The 17,513-nt window shown below is 37.1% G+C and overlaps 3 protein-coding genes across 5 annotated transcripts; 2 read left to right on the top strand and 1 right to left on the bottom strand.

Moving 5' to 3' along the window:
- Positions 1-1,135: 1,135 nt before the first annotated feature.
- On the top strand, positions 1,136-10,697 carry EBS3 (Alg9-like mannosyltransferase family). Of its 2 annotated transcripts, none has more exons than XM_087326249.1 (10): positions 1,136-1,566; positions 7,130-7,223; positions 7,405-7,564; positions 7,929-8,149; positions 8,287-8,582; positions 9,101-9,212; positions 9,298-9,448; positions 9,712-9,908; positions 10,000-10,092; positions 10,190-10,697. In XM_087326249.1, the coding sequence occupies exons 1-10, from the start codon at positions 1,184-1,186 to the stop codon at positions 10,319-10,321; spliced, it is 1,839 nt and encodes a 612-aa protein (XP_087182375.1). In that variant the 5' UTR covers positions 1,136-1,183; the 3' UTR covers positions 10,322-10,697. The 2 variants fall into 2 exon arrangements, with proteins under 2 accessions (XP_087182375.1, XP_087182376.1); XM_087326250.1 differs by having other exon boundaries at positions 1,341-1,566; positions 7,454-7,564; positions 7,942-8,149.
- Positions 3,407-7,093, top strand: LOC147859375 (uncharacterized). The gene is made up of 2 exons (XM_087326251.1): positions 3,407-3,574; positions 3,655-7,093. Exon 2 carries the CDS (start codon positions 5,394-5,396, stop codon positions 5,964-5,966), a length of 573 nt encoding a protein of 190 aa, XP_087182377.1. The 5' UTR covers positions 3,407-3,574; positions 3,655-5,393; the 3' UTR covers positions 5,967-7,093.
- Positions 10,698-11,271: 574 nt separating the features above from the next.
- Positions 11,272-14,084, bottom strand: CYP98A3 (cytochrome P450, family 98, subfamily A, polypeptide 3). 2 transcript variants are annotated; one of them, XM_087325608.1, is made up of 4 exons: positions 13,987-14,084; positions 13,247-13,761; positions 12,518-12,915; positions 11,272-12,138 (listed from the first exon to the last, which is right to left on the bottom strand). In XM_087325608.1, exons 2-4 carry the CDS (start codon positions 13,737-13,739, stop codon positions 11,509-11,511), a joined length of 1,521 nt encoding a protein of 506 aa, XP_087181734.1. In that variant the 5' UTR covers positions 13,740-13,761; positions 13,987-14,084; the 3' UTR covers positions 11,272-11,508. The 2 variants fall into 2 exon arrangements, with proteins under 2 accessions (XP_087181734.1, XP_087181735.1); XM_087325609.1 differs by lacking the exon at positions 13,987-14,084 and adding an exon at positions 13,853-13,869.
- Between the last annotated feature and the right edge of the window lie 3,429 nt (positions 14,085-17,513).

Below are 17,513 nucleotides of genomic sequence, written 5' to 3'. Positions count from 1 at the left end.
AACTTCCAGGGGCATTCTGGTACTTTTCCCTATTTTTTATTATTTAATACTATAATGCATTGGTATAATATATATATATATATATATATATATATGTATGTATATAATACGCGCTCATCCCAAAAAAAACTCCAAATATTATCAATATTAAAAAGGAATCCCTCTATTATTATAAATTATAATATAATGCTTACATGAAATCACTTGGCAACATCATCCTAGAGGTTACATGATCCTTCTATTTTTTAAGAAAGTTGTATTTGGTGTTGGTCGTCTTGGAAATAAATGTTCAATCCTAGAGTTTATATACCATTTATGAAGTAAGGCACACATATATATAAATAGCATTAGAGTAAAATAGTACGACTTGTAGTGTAATCTTATAAACTCATTGTAATTGTTACCTATTTAGAACTATAACCTTGTTTTAGAAAATGTTATGAAATACTATACGAAAAATACAGATTTTATGTATTTTATAAGCATTTAACAATTATGAGAGGTACTTAACTTGTATTAACATGCTAAAAAAGTATTGTAATTGTATTGTAATGTGTCCATGGTTCCACAATGCCATTTAGTGAATTAAGAGATATGTTTGAAGTAATCGAACAGTGAGAAAATTGGGGTTGAACCCAAATCAAGACGTAGTGCTAGTATATATAGAGAGAGTGAGAGTGGGACCATTAAGAGAAATAAAGAGAGATAGAATAGGGGCATGGCATAAAGATAGATTATATTACTCAACTACTAAAGCTTAAACCTTCATATTTAGGGTTTAGGAGTTTGAGTAAGAGGCGATTTCTCCCTCTATGTAGATGGAAGTGGTTATGTGGTTTAGTGTCAAAGGAGGGGTATTTTCAGAATTATAAAAAACACGAAGGGAGGAGTAGTTGGGGAACTATGAACATACGAAAGGAGGGGTATTTTCAGAATTATAAAAAACGCGAAGGGAGGGGTAGTTGGGGAACTATGAACATACGAAAGGAGGGGGTGTTTTTGGGGAATTATTAAAATATAATGAGAGGGGTATTTGGGGAGTTATGAAAAATACGAGGGAGGGGTATTTGGGGAATTATGAAAATACGAAGGGAGGGGTATTTGCTCGAGACAGAGAGAGAGAGAGAGAGAGAGAGAGAGAGAGAGAGAGACAGAGACAGAGACAGAGACAGAGAGAGAAGCCATGGATGCTGAAGACACAACAGCAACAGGGCTTCGTCGCAGAGCAGCCTCATCTCCATCGATCCCGAAGGAAGAAGAAATAGAAGCAGAAAGAGGAAAGGAAAGAGAAAGAGATGGAAGAGGAGACGACGAAGAAGAAGAAGCGAGGAGGGAGAAGAAGCGAGATGAAAAAGAAGTGAAGGATCCAACATCATCCACGGCATCATCTGCCGCGTCATCTCAGCCACGTGGCATCACGTGGGGCTCTGCATTTGTCGCTCTCCTCCTCCTCAGGCACTTTAGCGCAAAGTCTAACCTTCTCCATGATTGTGATGAGGTGTTCAACTATTGGGAGCCCCTTCACTATATACTCTACAGATCTGGCTTCCAAACTTGGGAATATAGGTAAATCGTTTCTCATTCTCTTAGTTTTCACATCATATATTGATAAATTTCTACAATGATTCACTCTTTTTATGGCACTTGTTTGCTTGATTGACATAGAAATTCACATTCAATGATGTTTTTTTTTGCTTGAAACTAAATATTAAATAGGAAGCGATATTAAACTAGCTACTTTGGAAAATTTAAGTAAGTTTTTCAGATAGTTTACATATGTGGATCAAAGTCTTTCAGAGAAATGATCAGAACCAAGGACATCTCAAAAACTCCCAACACATTTCTTGAATTTTCTGGGTTCTATCTGTTAAAAACAGGAATATGCCAATATAATAATCCTGTTAAATTGAAACGACAACTTTTTGAGAAAAGATCAAAGCAAAGGTTTTGAAAAGCTAAAAGTTGTTGCAGAATCTAATTATTCTTTCATTATAGGGTCTGATACTAGTGATTTTGGTCAGTATAATATTGACCTGTCAAGTTAATCATCCCTTGAATGATTCACCGTATGGGAAAGAGCTTTTTGCCATTGTTTGGAAGATCCCAATTTGATGTTCCTTTTTACAATGAAACCATTAAGTGGTTGTCAAGACAGGATGAACTTCGTGGAAGGAAGGACTTATTTGGTCAAGCTCCGTTAAGTGTATGCCATTTGGTTATGATACTGTCAAATAGATAGTTTCACTCTTGATGCATTGAGTTTAATGATTATTTTTAGGGACCTCTGTTTTAAGCATATAGAGAAGACCTTACGTAAAGGAACGAGAGGCAAGTAATGATACAGGAAAATCTGGCACATGGCTAAAAGTGCAAACAATTTCTTCAAGGTCTAATTCAATTCAGCAATCGAGGTTTATCTTAGACTCGAAAAATATGGATGAGTTGGAATAAAGATGGACACATTCTCGTACTTCTTTTTAAAGGTAAGATTTGTGCACTTAAGAATGGTGGATTTAGACCCGTCATTCTAGTGTTGTTCATCTTTGCATAGTGAAGAGTCAAATATTAGGGAAAGAAACCCTTTTATTTGTCCAAGATGATGAGTGATGTCCAAGTTTTCATGTTACATTGCACAAGATGTGAATCAGAGCAAAAGTAAGTCAGCAGTGTTTGGACTTGGTAGGAATTCCTAATGGAATGTGGATATAATGGATTCTATATTTGAATTACGTAGGACAGGTAAAGGCCATGATGCAGTGTGGGCAGCCTTCAAATGGGTTAATCAAAACGAGTAATTTAATCCTGATTGATAAAACTGCAAGAGCTCCAGAAATAGCTCGAGTATTTATACAAACATTCTATCAACCATATGATTAACCTAATAACTTAGGAAGTAATTGTGATATAGTGTGTTGACCATGGCCAAGGATTGAAGGAGAGGAGTGGAGTTCTAACAAGTATTATAAGATGGAGGAGATGCTAAGGCCATCAAACCTTTTTTCTAAAGAACTTCTCTAGCTAGAGAAATGATCTTATTCGTAAAGGTGGTAGATCAAAGAGGCGGATGAGATTGCTTCACTAGAACAGCTGGGCTGTCATCAGCTGCATATAGAATCCTCTGAACAGCTGTGACTACCTGATGGTACATGATCATAATTAGAAACAACACCTTGCACATCAATAAAGTAAATGCTCTTGGAAGACCTAAATAATCTGAACTCCAGGACAAGAAAATTGGGATGTTTTGAAAAAGTTTTTTCACCACTTTGATACGAAACTGTGATTGCTAGATATGGAATTCACTAGACTGTATTTGATGTGGTCAAATGTATCCACTCAATGAAAGAAAGCATCTAATATGACAACTAGGAACTTGAAAGAAAAGGTTGTGTGGATCACAAATATGGGCTAAAAGGAGATGCATATTTTAGAAGAATGGCAAGATTCGTTCGTTTGAAACCCAACTAATGGTAAAGTAAACTTCAGGAGGGTGGAATGGAGAAGTTAATGGAAGAAAAAGACGCTAAGTGGTATATTACTCTGTATCTGCTGGCAGCAGGGTTGGAAGTAGAAGGTGAGCAGATTTCTGATCCACATTGATCAATGGTACTGAAAGAAAGTACTGCTAAGATAATATTCATTCTGCTTAAGCAGATATCCACTCTATGACTGGTTGGGATGGCCTGGTAGATTTATTCTATGCCAACGTCAAAGTGAGGGGGGGGTGTCAAAGCCACGAGGTAATCATGGAAAAGAAGCGGAGATGAGAGGATGACTGTTGTCCACCTGCGACACAAAAAGAAGTGAGGAAGAGGCCATTGCTAAAGAGAAGGGGGATGCAGATATAGAGATATAGGAGAGAAGGAAAAGAAGGCAAAGGCTGGGGCAACATATTGGCTTGTTTTCAGTGCAAAGCAAAGAACAGATTCGAACTTGGGAAATTTCTTAGCTTAACCTAGAAAGCAAGTAGGGCATAACATACTCAGAGGATCTTCTAGGATAACAGAATTCTGGAGCAATGGAAACAATGCTGGGTATAAGTGAGGAAGTCACTTTCATAGACGCAATTGAGGAATTTGACTTGTACATCCAATTAGGGTTATGGTTTAATGCAACCGAGTGATTCTTCTCAACTCAGTGGACATGGGAAAGTCAACTGGTAAAAGTGGGATGGGGGGTTGTTCATTTGTAGGCGGAGGACATGCTGGAGAGACAAGGGAAGGCTAATTACAGATTGGATATGCAGCTGATAGTGATATTACAATAGTTCATGTACCTTGAAGCCAATTTCGATTTCAAGGTTGTATGTCCCACGATTAAATGATCCACCTAACAAAACGGTAAAGATGGGGATCTTGGAGCCCTCTAATGCTCCTTACCTGAACAGGTGGTCCGAAAGGAAATGATTCATTGGTGTTTATTCAAGATTTGCAACCTGTCAACTGGGTGACCATTCAGAAATCTGATATAGAACCAGTGGTTGATGAGTTTCTAGTTCGTAATAGAGCATATGAACCCCTATGAAAAGATGCTTAAAAGTCTTGAAGAATAGAATTTGATGCTTTCTGGGGAGAAGGAGTCTTTGATGAACTGGCAGTATTTGTTGTTGAACTGTTTTGTGGGTTCAAAACTATCTCTTGCTAAAGTGAATGTGATCCGTGAAATGAAGGAGGTATGGGGAATGCATGCAGAAGTAAGGCGTTTCTTAGGGGCATATTTGTACTATCACATCTGAATTCCATACTTTGTGTGTATCACTTAACCACTCTATCATCTGTTAAGGGGTAGAAGTCTGACTGGGTAGAAAAATGTAACAGTGCAATGTGGAGGTTGAAGGAACAGCTGCTTCAAGAACCTGGATTGAGAAAAGCAGATTACACCAGGGGAACCCAAAATTTGTAGCAGGCTGACACAACAAAGTTGTAGATTTGCAATTACAGGCTTGTTATAAGGAAGAAGTTGAAGCAGATGCAGATATTGAATAAGAGTCAAGTGATTTTTTTTTTCTTGGCAAACTACATGAAAGATGGATCACTTGTATAGGCAGAACTCAAGAAGAAACACAGTGAAGTGAATCTGATTTCTGATCATTAATATCGATTTACTAGCAGCTATGAGGGAAGTGGATCAGCTGCTCATGCGGATTTTCAACCGCTCATGTGGATGTCATAGAAGCAGAATATGAAGGGGAGGTGAAGCAGATTGGAACCTTTCTCCAGACACAACAAATGGAAACTGCCAGATCTGCATGAAAGAAGAAAAGTACTTTCTTAAAGATGGCTTACTTTCGAGATTTGAAAGATCAACATATGAAGATGCTAGTGGGTTTCCATGACAGTAAGTGGGTGGATCATAGAGGTTGTGGGAAGCTTTCACAAAACTGATGACAAGGGATGTTCAAAGATGTGAATAAAGCTAGTCTTACTTGCCACAAAGATGAAGTGCATCCTACCTACTCCCCTACTGTACGCTACAACTGGATGGTGGATCTGGTAGCTATGCCAACTGAGCTTGGGGAGATGAAGTATCTGGCATTGGCACAGGAAGGCCTCACACATCAAGTTGAGGGACAGACACTGAGAAGGAAGGCCACATCCACGGTGTCCTGTTTCCTGTATGAGGATGTAATTTGTAGATATGGTTGTATTGTGCAGATAGTAATGGATAGAGGGGACCTGGATTCAAATGAAGCGCACTTGTTTTTCTCAAAGTTGGGATGTTTTTATCTTTTACAATCTGCTTATATTTTTGATGATAATAGTAATATTGAAAGAGTTCATAGCTCAAATTTTAAGGCTTTGTTTAAAATCTTTGATGGGAAAGTCTGGGAGCTGCCTAGGCTTCTTCTGTGTGCTATGTGGGCAGATCAGGTTGCCTTCATATCAGTGATTAGTTATATTCACATGGAGTTGATGATTAATCATAAGCTAGTTGTGCCTGTAGAGAACAGTGTTTCTACCTTATGAGGGTCAGGTCGTGAGTGTATGAAAGCAGTATTTACTGCCTAAGTGAGCTACATGGAATATTATTTTAAATTCCAGTTGCAGAGAAGAGGATCAATTTTCATAAACAGGAATGAAGGTGAACCATCGATAAATTTTGAAGGAGATATAGATCAATGTACAATGGGTTTCAGGCAGAATCAAACAAACATTGATGAAATAGATTTAATGGGTTATAAGAAGTGGATATGAAAGATCAGACAGGTTAAGAAGACCAACTGGATAATGGAAAAGCAATATCTTCCATAATCAGTTTTCAAGCTAGTTTGGCACAAGCTAGAATGTGTTTGTCTTGGGAATTCAAGGGGAGGTCGCTTTGAGGATAGATATTGAGAAGAGGGAAAGTGTTAAAAGCCACCACGATTAAGCCTCAACTACAATATAATCAAGGGTTCTCTACCAAACCTTTGTCTAACTATCACCCAACTTTTGTCTTATTTATTGTTAAGATCGATTACAATATAATAAAGGGCTCTCTAGCCAACCTTTGCCTAAATCATCATTTAACTTCTGTCTTATTAATCACTATAATCAATTTTGTTAATTTGTAGCTATTTAATCTCTCAAATTCTGCTGAACTCCCATGAGCCACCCTTCATATTCTGTCGGATTCAGTGGTTCCATCTTGATACACAATCATCCCTTCTTATTCCACCCGGACTGGACACACCCAAAGGAAACTGTGCAAAATTCTACTCTGGGAAATTCTATAGGGAATATGGGATGCAAAAGGGTACTTCTTGGTTGATTGTGGGTAGTGCATCAGGAAATGACACCTCCTATAATTTATTAACCGTTTTTAGAATAGTATCGGCTCAGGTTTCACTTTGTTACTTATATGATCTACGAGTCTTATACCAGTACAAATTAGACATGTTGAATGGATCTATATGGGGCACTAAAAAGCATATTGAATGGAGTATTTCAATGGATAGATACATTATTTGTTTCTCAGTTGAATTTAAGGAAATAAATCACTTACCAAAAAGTGAGTAGATAAGTGACAAATAATTTTAAAGTTTTAATGATTTTGGGAATTCTACCTAATGTAATAATATCTAAAGTGCTGAAAAATTGATGTGTACTTTCTTTCCCAACTTAACCGTGTTACTACTTTCTGATGAAAGCTCGGAGTTTGCGTTGCGGTCATATCTTTACTTGCTTCTCCATGCAGTCGTGGGTGGTCCAGCAGCATGGTGGTATGGTGCAGCTCAGGGAAAGGTAACTCTAATGCATTCCATTTTGTTCTATATGTTAAAAATTCTTTCCATGTCCCCATGCACATCCCCCAAAGGAGGTAGACACATATTCTCCCTTTGATTGTGGTAGCATAGAAGATGAAAAAGAGAAGATTTTGGATTTTGGAGCAATGATGAATTGGTAACATTTTTACATATACTAGGTACATGTCTTCTTTACCATTCGGCTTGCACTTGCCATTTTATCAGCAGGATCAGAGGCAGCTCTTGTGGCAGCCATGTCCAAACGCTATGGACAGCGACTTGCTGCTTATACGCTGATGCTGCTTTGTTTCTCAAGTGGATGCTTCAATGCAAGTACAAGTATGATTAAAAGTTATTTGTTTCTATTTCACAGAATGTAAAGAGAGGAAACGGTTCAAATTACCTGGTATTTCTCTTTATTTCACCAATTCCCCCTGTTTTTGTGATTTCCTGTAATGCCCATATGCACTATCTGGGCAGTTATATAATCAATTTATCCCCTCTTGGTCAATCACAAATGCTGTTTTTGGGCAAATGTATGGCGAATCTCATCCCCTTCTTCTTTCAGCGGTTGACCATGGGCATTTTGGCAAATAATAAAAATGTCGGGGGACTAGGTTGAAATAATGAAACGCTCAATGGTAATCTGGACCTTTCCTGTACAGAAGTCACGTTTTCCAAGATATTAATGGTTCTTTTGTAGGTTTTCTCCCCAGCACATTCTCTATGTACACAATAACACTAGCACTTGCTGCTGCAATATCCGGAAAGCCTCATTTGGCTGTGGTTGCCGCAGCATCTGGTGTTCTGATAGGTTGGCCATTTTCGGTGCTTGCAGTAGCTCCTATTGTGATATACTGCCTGTTGACAGGGGGTGTTATAAGAACAATATTGGTTGGGTTGGCAACTTGCGTCGGTATCCTTGTGAGTGTAGATCATTACAACCTCTTAATTAATATGTGTATAATAAAAATATTCTGTATCTTCAGTGAGGAAGGGTTAGTAAAAATTCTCTTTAGTGTAAACATTCCTTTATTTTGAAATTATTTTTTCCACTGCAGATTCCATCTGTTTTGGCAGACAAATTTTTTTATGGGAAGTGGACAATGTCAGTATTCAATTTGGTATTATATAATGTCTTTGGTGGTGGTGATAGTACTTTGTATGGGGTTGAGTCTGCAACATTTTACTTCCGGAATGGTTTCAACAACTTCAATTTTGGGTTTCTGCTTGCCCTTCTGCTTCCCATAATTGTGCTGGCTGCGAGGAAGAGGGTGTATATATCAATTTTGATATTTGTGTTACCACTATATATCTGGTTGGGCTTCATGTCTTTGCAGCCTCATAAAGAAGAAAGGCAAGTTTTTGATCCTTGTTTTCCTCAGCCTGACTTATTTTGAAGAACACGTTGGATAGTAAAATATCTGCAGGTCCGGTGTGCTGAAAATTGGAATCTAGAAATCCTTTTGTCATGTCTTTTACGCCCGTTTTCAGTTATTTCTGTATTGAGACAAGTAGGTTTTCCTACCTTCGGTTCCATGAGGGACCAGTACTGGAAATCAAGTGGACTACAATTTCGTACATCCCTTACAGGATGCAAATGTCTATGGTGTCCTATAATATTGAAGAATGCAATAGAGGGCATGGGCAGGTAAAGGTCAAGGGAGCTTACAAGCATCGAGAAATTAGGAACTTTAGGGTTTTCAGTCCATATCATACTGGGATAACTATATGAGGCTGTCCTTGTCTATGATCAGTAAGATCTAGTTTTGATATTTGCAATGTAACCTTCTGGATTCTGCTTTTTCAAAGATAATTAAGATCATGGTTTTGCCATAATAATCTGATTGTCCCCATTTTGTTTTCTATTTCTAGATTTTTGTATCCAGTGTACACCATCATTTGTGTTGCTGCAGCAGCTACAATTGAGCTCATCCCTGAGTTGCTGCCTCGAAATAAGTGGGGTGCTGACTCAGCTCTCTTCATGGTTTGATCTATTAGCTGTTGCTATCATTTTTCTCTATTGCACTTTTTCTGGAGGGAAGCTACTGATTTTATGTTTTTATGAGCAGATTCTAAAAATTTTCCGCCCGTTGCTGTTAGGGATTATTTTGGTCACATCTTATAGCAGAACAACTTCTTTGCTTAATGGCTACTCTGCCCCTATGAAAGTCCTAAGCTATCTGCCGTCAACATCAAATCATAACAATGCTTTGCACAAGGGTACTTACTATTCATTTATCATAAAGCTTTTGCAAGTTTGCTAAAATTTTATTTATTAATGTTGCTGTCTTCTCAAATTCTTTTATTCATTGCATTTCAAATGATTTGGCTTATTGATTGGATTTCAAACTTTTTGTCTCATCAATTTCAAATTTCAAATTATTTGACTTACTGATTGAGTTTCATGCAATTTGTCTTATGGATTGAATTTAAGATGAGTTGTCTTATATATTGAATATCATCTATCATCTTCATGATTACAGATGTAAATGTGTGCATTGGTAGTGAATGGCATCGTTTTCCTTCATCTTTTTTTTTGCCATCACCTGAATACCAAGTAAAGTGGCTTGATGATGGCTTTCGGGGTCTTTTACCATTGCCTTTCAATGAGTCTATTGGTGGAAGTGCTGCAGCACCTTTCTACTTCAATAAACTGAATCGGGCTTCAAAAGTTCAATTTGTATGCTTTCAAAATATTGATGCTAGATGCATTTGATTTTGATAGATAATATGGTCATCATTGTGGGGATAAATCATAAAACATTTTGCAGATTGAAGATATTGATTCTTGTAGCTTCCTTGTCGAGCTGGATTTGCGTCGTGAGAACTTTCAGTCACGTGGCAGCAATAGAACCATGTGGGAGGTAGAAATCCATCTAGGAGACATTCAAAAACAAGTTCTATTGCGCACATGTTTTCTCACCTTTATTTCCACCACGTTTTTTGTTACTTTTGTTGCAGGTAATTGTGGAGTTGCCTTTTCTTGACAATGAGAGATCACCATCCCTACATCGAGCCTTCTTCATCCCATGGATGTGGCAGTCATCAAATACATTTGGTGCATATCGGTTGTTGAGGAAGAAAGGTTACTAAAACCTATCATTTCAAAGTATAATTACTTGCATATCTCTGGGCATCTGGATCTTGTATAATTCACAAAAAAAGTTGATCTAACACAGACATCTTAGGAAGACAATGAGATTCGATGAAATGCTTAAAATTTTTGTTAGAAAGAGATCTCTTAGGAAGAATGAGATTCTATGAAAAAGTTCTTACAACACCAAAAGATTTTGGATCTGGTTCATGTGGTAAATTTTCAAAGTGTGCAATTGTTGACATCCATGGAGGAAAACATTTCTCCATTGGAATGTAAGTGTGATATATCTATCATTGCATTTTGTTGTCCCTCTTACACGCAATTTCATGATTTCAATGACTTAGAATACAGTTTGAAACTATACTTCATTGATATTTTCTTTGGCATATGCCCAAATATCACTTGATATTCAGCTGTCCTGGAATTTGTGTACAATGTTGAAGTGAATGCCATTAGTTAAAGTCTTGCGAAGTTCGATTGATTGCCTACATTGCTTTTGGAAATGCCTTCAGACAATGGATAAATTGAAAAATAATTCAACATAAATTGTTTTTCTGAATAAGCCTAGAACGTTCTGGTATAAAAAGTAATATTTGTAAGTTCTTGTGGAAAAATATTCTGCAGATATTTCTCTGAAAAACCACTCAAACTACCAAATGTCCTAATGGTGTGAACACATTAAAGACTGATATGCAAGTCCAGAACTAATCATTCAATATTGTCAATACCCATCTTTGGTGATTATTATCTGTATAGATATATGATCTCATAAATGATAAAGTGCAGCATGATATGTTAGTGTTGATGGTGTTAAGCACCATCAACATCTCACATTTGCAAAACATAAGAATCATCTTGGGTATTTTGTGGGTTATCAAGAAAGCCCTCATTTTGCATTCCTGTAGAACATAAAGAAACGTCAATTGAATTTGTTGTTTGGAAGTAGTTTGCTTTAAGAAATATTGTCCCAGTATTTCATCTTTTTACAATGATTTGAAAACCAGAACACAAATATAGGTTGTTCATAGTTTTCAAAACACTCATTTGTAGAGGTTCCAAGGGGACATTGCATCTAATTTGAAAGCCAAACAAAAGCTTTGATGAAAGTGAGGATAATGAGAACTGTTGGGAGAAGACACCAGTGGAATTGTTTCCATTGTAAACATTACCTACGTCTTATCTTTCACCTTGCATAGAGATGTGTGGAGAGACGTGGTTGAGGAATGGCTTCAAGTGGTTTAGCCATGAATGTGACAACTCCAGGGCGCTCGGTCATATCGATATCATCTACATTCAATCCTTCTGGTGGCAACCAAGAGAATTGGTGCAAAAGACGAGCAAGCATAAGCTCAACTAGATTAAGCCCCAGTTGAGCACCAGGACAAACCCGACGCCCTGCTCCAAATGGCAATAACCTATAATCATGCCCTTTGATATCAACATCTTCTTCGAAAAATCTCTCGGGCCGGAAAGTCAGAGGATCCTTCCAAATAGTGGGATCCCTTGCAATTGCCCATACATTTACATGCACAACCGTCCCCTTCGGTATATTATAACCACCGATTTTCAAATCTTCTGTCGCCTTATGAGGTAGCATCAGCGGTGTTGGAGGATGTAACCGTAGTGCTTCCTTGACGATGCATTGAAGATATGGTAGCCTTGAGAAATCAGTCTCTTTCACAAGATCTTCCATGCCGATAACTAGGTCGAGCTCTTCTTGAGCTTTCTTTTGTACACGTGGATTCCGAACTAGCTCAGCCATAGCCCATTCCACTGAAATAGCAGTTGTATCCATGCCAGCTGTAATCATATCCTACAATAAAAGAAGAAACATGAAATATGTTTGGTGGGATAATAAGATGAGAAATTTTCAAAAATTCTGTTCGTAATTGGGAATTTAGGTGTAATTAATGTCAACTTAATTGTCTTTTTACTAATGATGTTAATAATCTGAAGTGATAGAAATTAGGCATTAATTACAATGATATTAGTAAGAATTAAATCTAGACTACAGTCTACCATTCAGGAAGAGCCTTGAATTTGAATACTTTAGATAAAGGCTAACTACTTTTCCATTTGCAAACAGGGTATAGTTTACTAATTTAAAAACCCATAACAAAAGGATACTTTCATATATCACCTAATAATTAGAACGAGACCATATACATGATAAACACTTAATACAAATTTACCCAAAGCAAGCCAATGATGTGAGTGTCAGTCAGGTCATAGTGCTTTTGAAGTGTTAGCAATGCATCAACAAAGTGTTCCTTCGTCTCCCCACTCGTCTCTCTTGCAAGGGTGTGTTCTTCCATGATCGATTTTGTCAGCTTGTCTCTCCAATTACTGTGCTTTGCAAACTCCTCAGTTTGCAATGGGAACATCCATCGGATCCATGGTATGAACTCCGGTGTCTTGATTGAGGCACCTAACTTCATCCCTTGTGATATGATCTCCTTGACCTCCATCCCTTGTGGATCAGTATTTCCTTGGTCATCTATAAATCTCTTGCCAAACGCAATTCTTGTAATATTGTTAAAAGCCACACCAGAGAGATATTTCTTGAGAGTGACTGCTTTGAAATCACCACCTATACATACAATCCTTTAAACGTTCAATGTACATATATAACCACATTCAATGAGCTCCTTAATAGTACATAAATGTTTTGATCATATGCCTAGTTGACTCTTTTGATGTATGATTGTGCAGAGATAGCAAGAAAAAGCACACAATTGAGTCGCAGTATCTAGATCTATCTATCTATTCACTTATTAACGTTACATTTGTGGCCAAACCATCGGTATACCAACATAATGGCCATTAATGAGCTAATGGGTGTATTCTGGCACTTCTGAAAACCTAGGGGATAATCTAAAAGAAATGCAGAAGCATTCTGAATCAATGTAAATATCTCTAACCTTTTCCTCCACAATCCTTGAAGATGCTACAAACCATGGTGCTAACCTCATCCTCTCGAAGAGGCTGAAGTGCTTCAATCCTTTTGGGAGCAAATAACTCGAGGGTACAAACTTTTCGAACTTTCACATAATGTGGTCCATAATCTGCCCAAATAAGATCTTGACCGCCTTTGCTAAAAAGATCGGCAGCACGAGTTCGATTCCTTGCAGCAAGTTGTTGGTCTTTTTCTTTCAATACTTCTTTCGCAAGATCAGCCGATGTTATGACCACATTTAGCGTGGAACCAAACCACACAGACATGATTGGACCATATATTTTAGACCACTCCCAAAAGCATCGGAATCTTAACGGAGATATGTCATATAGATTGCCAACGAAAAGACGAGGTTTTGGTCCTGGAGGAATACCATGAAATCTTCGATTCATGAAGAATCGAATGATCACTAATACTAGTGGAATTATGAAGTATAAGATTGTTAATGATATACCCATATTCTTATGATTGGATCAATCACTGCCAGAAGGAAGAAAACATACAAAAGCTTAAGTTTTTATTTAATAAAATGAAACATTCATGGTCAGAATAAGATCAGAACAATGCTTACCACAAGAAAAATTATGATTAATGAACTTAACAAAAGAAAAATGACCCCAAGCAAAAAAGGTTTATCATACCCTAATAACGTGTTTATTATACCATAACAATGTGAAAAGCATAAATGAAGTAAAAAAAGATTACCTAATGTGAGTCACACCAAAGGAACAGAAAAAAAGAAACCGTGATCGTTAACTGGATGAGATACTGATCTTTTAGCAGGTGAAAAAATGGTGAGGAAACAGGGGAGGGGGCAAGGTAAAACATAAAGGAAAATAAGGAGTGCGGGATGGGTTTTTCTGTTCTTCTTTTTTAACTTTAGAAGTTGTTAGAAAGCTAAGCTTATGTTACACCCACCAAACACTCTGTTGACAGGGTTGGTTCAACAAACACCATTGAATCCAGCAAAGTGCCCACAAAAGATGAAAGGCCAATGATGATGGTGACGATGAGAAGAGAGTGTGGATGAAGTAAACCCACATGGCCTCATCATTCATTGCTTACATTAGTATGCATGTGTGTGCTCTGTTTTCACTCAAAAGAAAACAAAGCACTCTGTTCGAGATAGATTGAACCAACGAATTCCATGAGATGTGTACTTCTAGAGCATTAACTGCCAATTCTCGGTTCTCTTATCAATTGCCGAAAAGCACACGCGTCACATAATCCACATATCGTTCCTTGTTTCGGTATGGATTGTCTTGTCCGGTGCCTTTGTGTTTTTTTTCCATACCTTGCTTGCTACAACAATAACAGATTTAAGGTTTGCTCGAAAACCCACATAGCGTTATGGAAAGATGGCATAACATTTACAATATAGATGAACACAAACATCAATAAACTATGTACAACTATGATATAATAGGATAGTACAATCATTTGTTGTGTCTGACATTGCATGTATATTCTCACTTCATGCTCTTTACACGTTTGATTCCAAATATTGTTGATGTTGGTATGTGATGCCTTTTCTTTCTTTCTTTTTTCCAAAAAAAAGATACTATGTTAGTATTAGAAAATGTCGTAAGGCTAAACATACAAGATATCCACTGATCCCCTATATTTTTCTAAATTCTAACCATCAGCTTAAATAAATACTTTGGTGTTGAGTAAAACCACTTCACCTTATAAAAAAACTGTATATAAAATATATCTATGTTCCAAATGGCATGAAACTCCAAACGCTTAAGCTCTACTTGGTGCGTATTACCTTTTATACTATCCAACAACCCTCTGAGATTATGCACAATCTCTATCCAAATTCCCGAAATTATTTGGGCGGGTCTTTCCGTCACATTTTGAAATACCTTCAAACATCGAGCCTTCCAAATATACCAAATTGTAATACTACTTACCAATTACCATATTTGAGGTTTATCAGTTTGTATTTGTGTATTCAAAGGGATCAATTTTTTTTTCCATCAAACCATGTCTCATCACAATAGCATCTGCAACCTCCTCCTGTTCATATACCATAGGTTTATCATGTACCACCGCCCATAATATTGCACCCCATGTATACATTGCTCTAGGATATACTAGAGTTAATAATTTTATGCTTCATTCCATATGTAGATAACAAAACCACAACGTCACAAACAATGTTTAGCAGTCTCTATTAAATCCATACATTTCCTTTTCACCACCCATTAACTGGTATAGCTTTATGAACCAAAAACCATCGAAAACAAACAATTTTCCTACTCATTTTATACCCCATGGCCATTTCCAAAATGGTTTGAGATGTTCTGGAGAAAGTTCATTTCGTCTCCAAACAACATTTGCAGTTGGTTCTTTTCATGATCTAGCACCTAATATTTTCCTACCAATCTTCACAAAATATTGAAAGAAAGGCATGTATTTGATGTGATGTTGCACCCACACCTTCCAATACAGTTCTCTGGGATCCCAAGTTAATCTAGATATTGGTCTCCTTTCCATAATCCAAATCCTCCAAAAGTAATTCACCTTTTAAGGATCTGGGTCTAAGACGCAAATTGATCCATCATTTGCAATCACCCTCATTTCTTTATGCAAACAAAACCTAAACAAATCATTTTCCTTAGGTGTAAAGATTAACCTACCATCATCTGGTACATCAAAACTCATACTCTCTTGTTCCCCAATATAGGTTTTAACACCAATAAAAACATCCAATGAAGTAAATAAACTCATCCACTTCTATGTTGCAGATCCAATTGGCATCTAAATATTAGAAAGGGCATTTTGTATTGCAAAATACATTATCTTCCCACCCCTTATATTACTAATCAGTATCATTTGTTGGTCTATAGGTTTAGACAGAAATGTTGTCCATGCACCTACAGACTGTGTTGGCCCATGATCTAATTCTGCTCATGCACATCTAGTACGCTTTCCCAACATCTGTCCTCTCTAGTCAATCAACCATGAATTCTAAATCAAGGGTTGTCTACAGAATTCAGATTTTATTTTGGCAATGTCTTAACTAAATCAAGAGAAACATCTTTCCATGCATTAAGAACAGATCGAGCAATTTGTCTTCCCAGTTTGTGGCAATAGCCAATTTGTTATGTTCCATAAAAGCCCATCTAAAACTAGGGCTCCAATCCCCACCAGTTTTGGGACAAAAATTTTGCAATTCATAAAACAACAATTGTTTCCAAGGTTCTAATCCTGGCAACAATCCTCGAATCACCAATTTTGCAATCAAAGCTTTGGACTGTTGTAATGGATCTACAATCCCTGATCCTCCCTTATCCAATGGCTTAACAATCGTGGACCAAGAGACCTTTGCTCTTGCATGGCTTCCATCATTACCAGACCACAAATAATTATGGATCAATCTTTGTAATTGTTCGATACATGATCTGGAAAAACTCCAACATGACATAATATACCAGAGGCTAGACAACAAAACTTGATTAACAACTATCACTCTACCCGCAAATGATAGTTTAGCTTTACTCCAAAACAATAGTTTTTTCCTAATTTTCAATAGAAAAGAAGCAACTTGAATTTTTGAAAAAATATTCAAACCTACATGACATCCCAAATATCTAACAGAAGTGCCCTCGGGAATCCATCGGAAATCTGGATGGGGACTCCATTGTGGAGTTGTGGAATTTGACAACACCAAAAAACCCACTAATTTATTCCAATTAATTGATGCACCTGAAGCCATACAAATTGTTTGCACTGTTGTGTACATTTTATGCAAATTATTAATCTGACATCTAGATACAAACTTGTATCATCAACAAATTCTACATCGACAACATTTGTCCCATCAAGGGGCATTGCTATTCCTTTCAATCCAACCTCTTCAGCAGGAAAAAACAAACTCATCACTTATGCAAAAAATAGAAATAAATATGGTGCAAGTGGATAGCCTTGTCGTACACTTCAGGAAATTTGAAACCCATCACCTTTAACCCCTTCTACCAAAACATAATTGCACGCTGAATAAAGAAGTATACTGGATAATTTGTTCTTTTTTGGGGAATCCATTGCCTTGGCTCGTAAGAAAAAAGAGGATTAAGTAATTTTGTTAATTGACTTTGAAAAAACATATGATTGAGTTGATTGGGAGTTCCTTCATGGTACTCTTGTAAGACTAGGTATGAGATGCCTTTAATATCAACAAGAAGTCATCATTCCGTTCTCATTAAGTTCGTGTTCTCAAAAAGTTT

Source organism: Azolla caroliniana, unplaced genomic scaffold (genome assembly GCF_043228905.1).
Source record: "Azolla caroliniana isolate FFs.n. ecotype wild unplaced genomic scaffold, voAzoCaro1.0.p SCAF_10, whole genome shotgun sequence".
Lineage (NCBI taxonomy): Eukaryota > Viridiplantae > Streptophyta > Polypodiopsida > Salviniales > Salviniaceae > Azolla > Azolla caroliniana.
This window is presented reverse-complemented; position numbering and strand designations above follow the sequence as displayed.

Bases quoted from the DNA above. Each gene is read 5' to 3' on its own strand.
- EBS3 (XM_087326249.1), top strand. From the start codon at position 1,184: ATGGATGCTGAAGACACAACAGCAACAGGGCTTCGTCGCAGAGCAGCC. The intron at 1,567-7,129 runs GTAAATCGTTTC...TTCTGATGAAAG, and splicing joins TTCCAAACTTGGGAATATAG to CTCGGAGTTTGCGTTGCGGT. The intron at 8,150-8,286 runs GTGAGTGTAGAT...TTTCCACTGCAG, and splicing joins CAACTTGCGTCGGTATCCTT to ATTCCATCTGTTTTGGCAGA.
- LOC147859375 (XM_087326251.1), top strand. From the start codon at position 5,394: ATGTTCAAAGATGTGAATAAAGCTAGTCTTACTTGCCACAAAGATGAA.
- CYP98A3 (XM_087325608.1), bottom strand. From the start codon at position 13,739: ATGGGTATATCATTAACAATCTTATACTTCATAATTCCACTAGTATTA. The intron at 12,916-13,246 runs GTTAGAGATATT...TTGTATGTATAG, and splicing joins CAAGGATTGTGGAGGAAAAG to GTGGTGATTTCAAAGCAGTC. The intron at 12,139-12,517 runs GTAAATTTGTAT...CTTTTATTGTAG, and splicing joins ACATCATTGGCTTGCTTTGG to GATATGATTACAGCTGGCAT.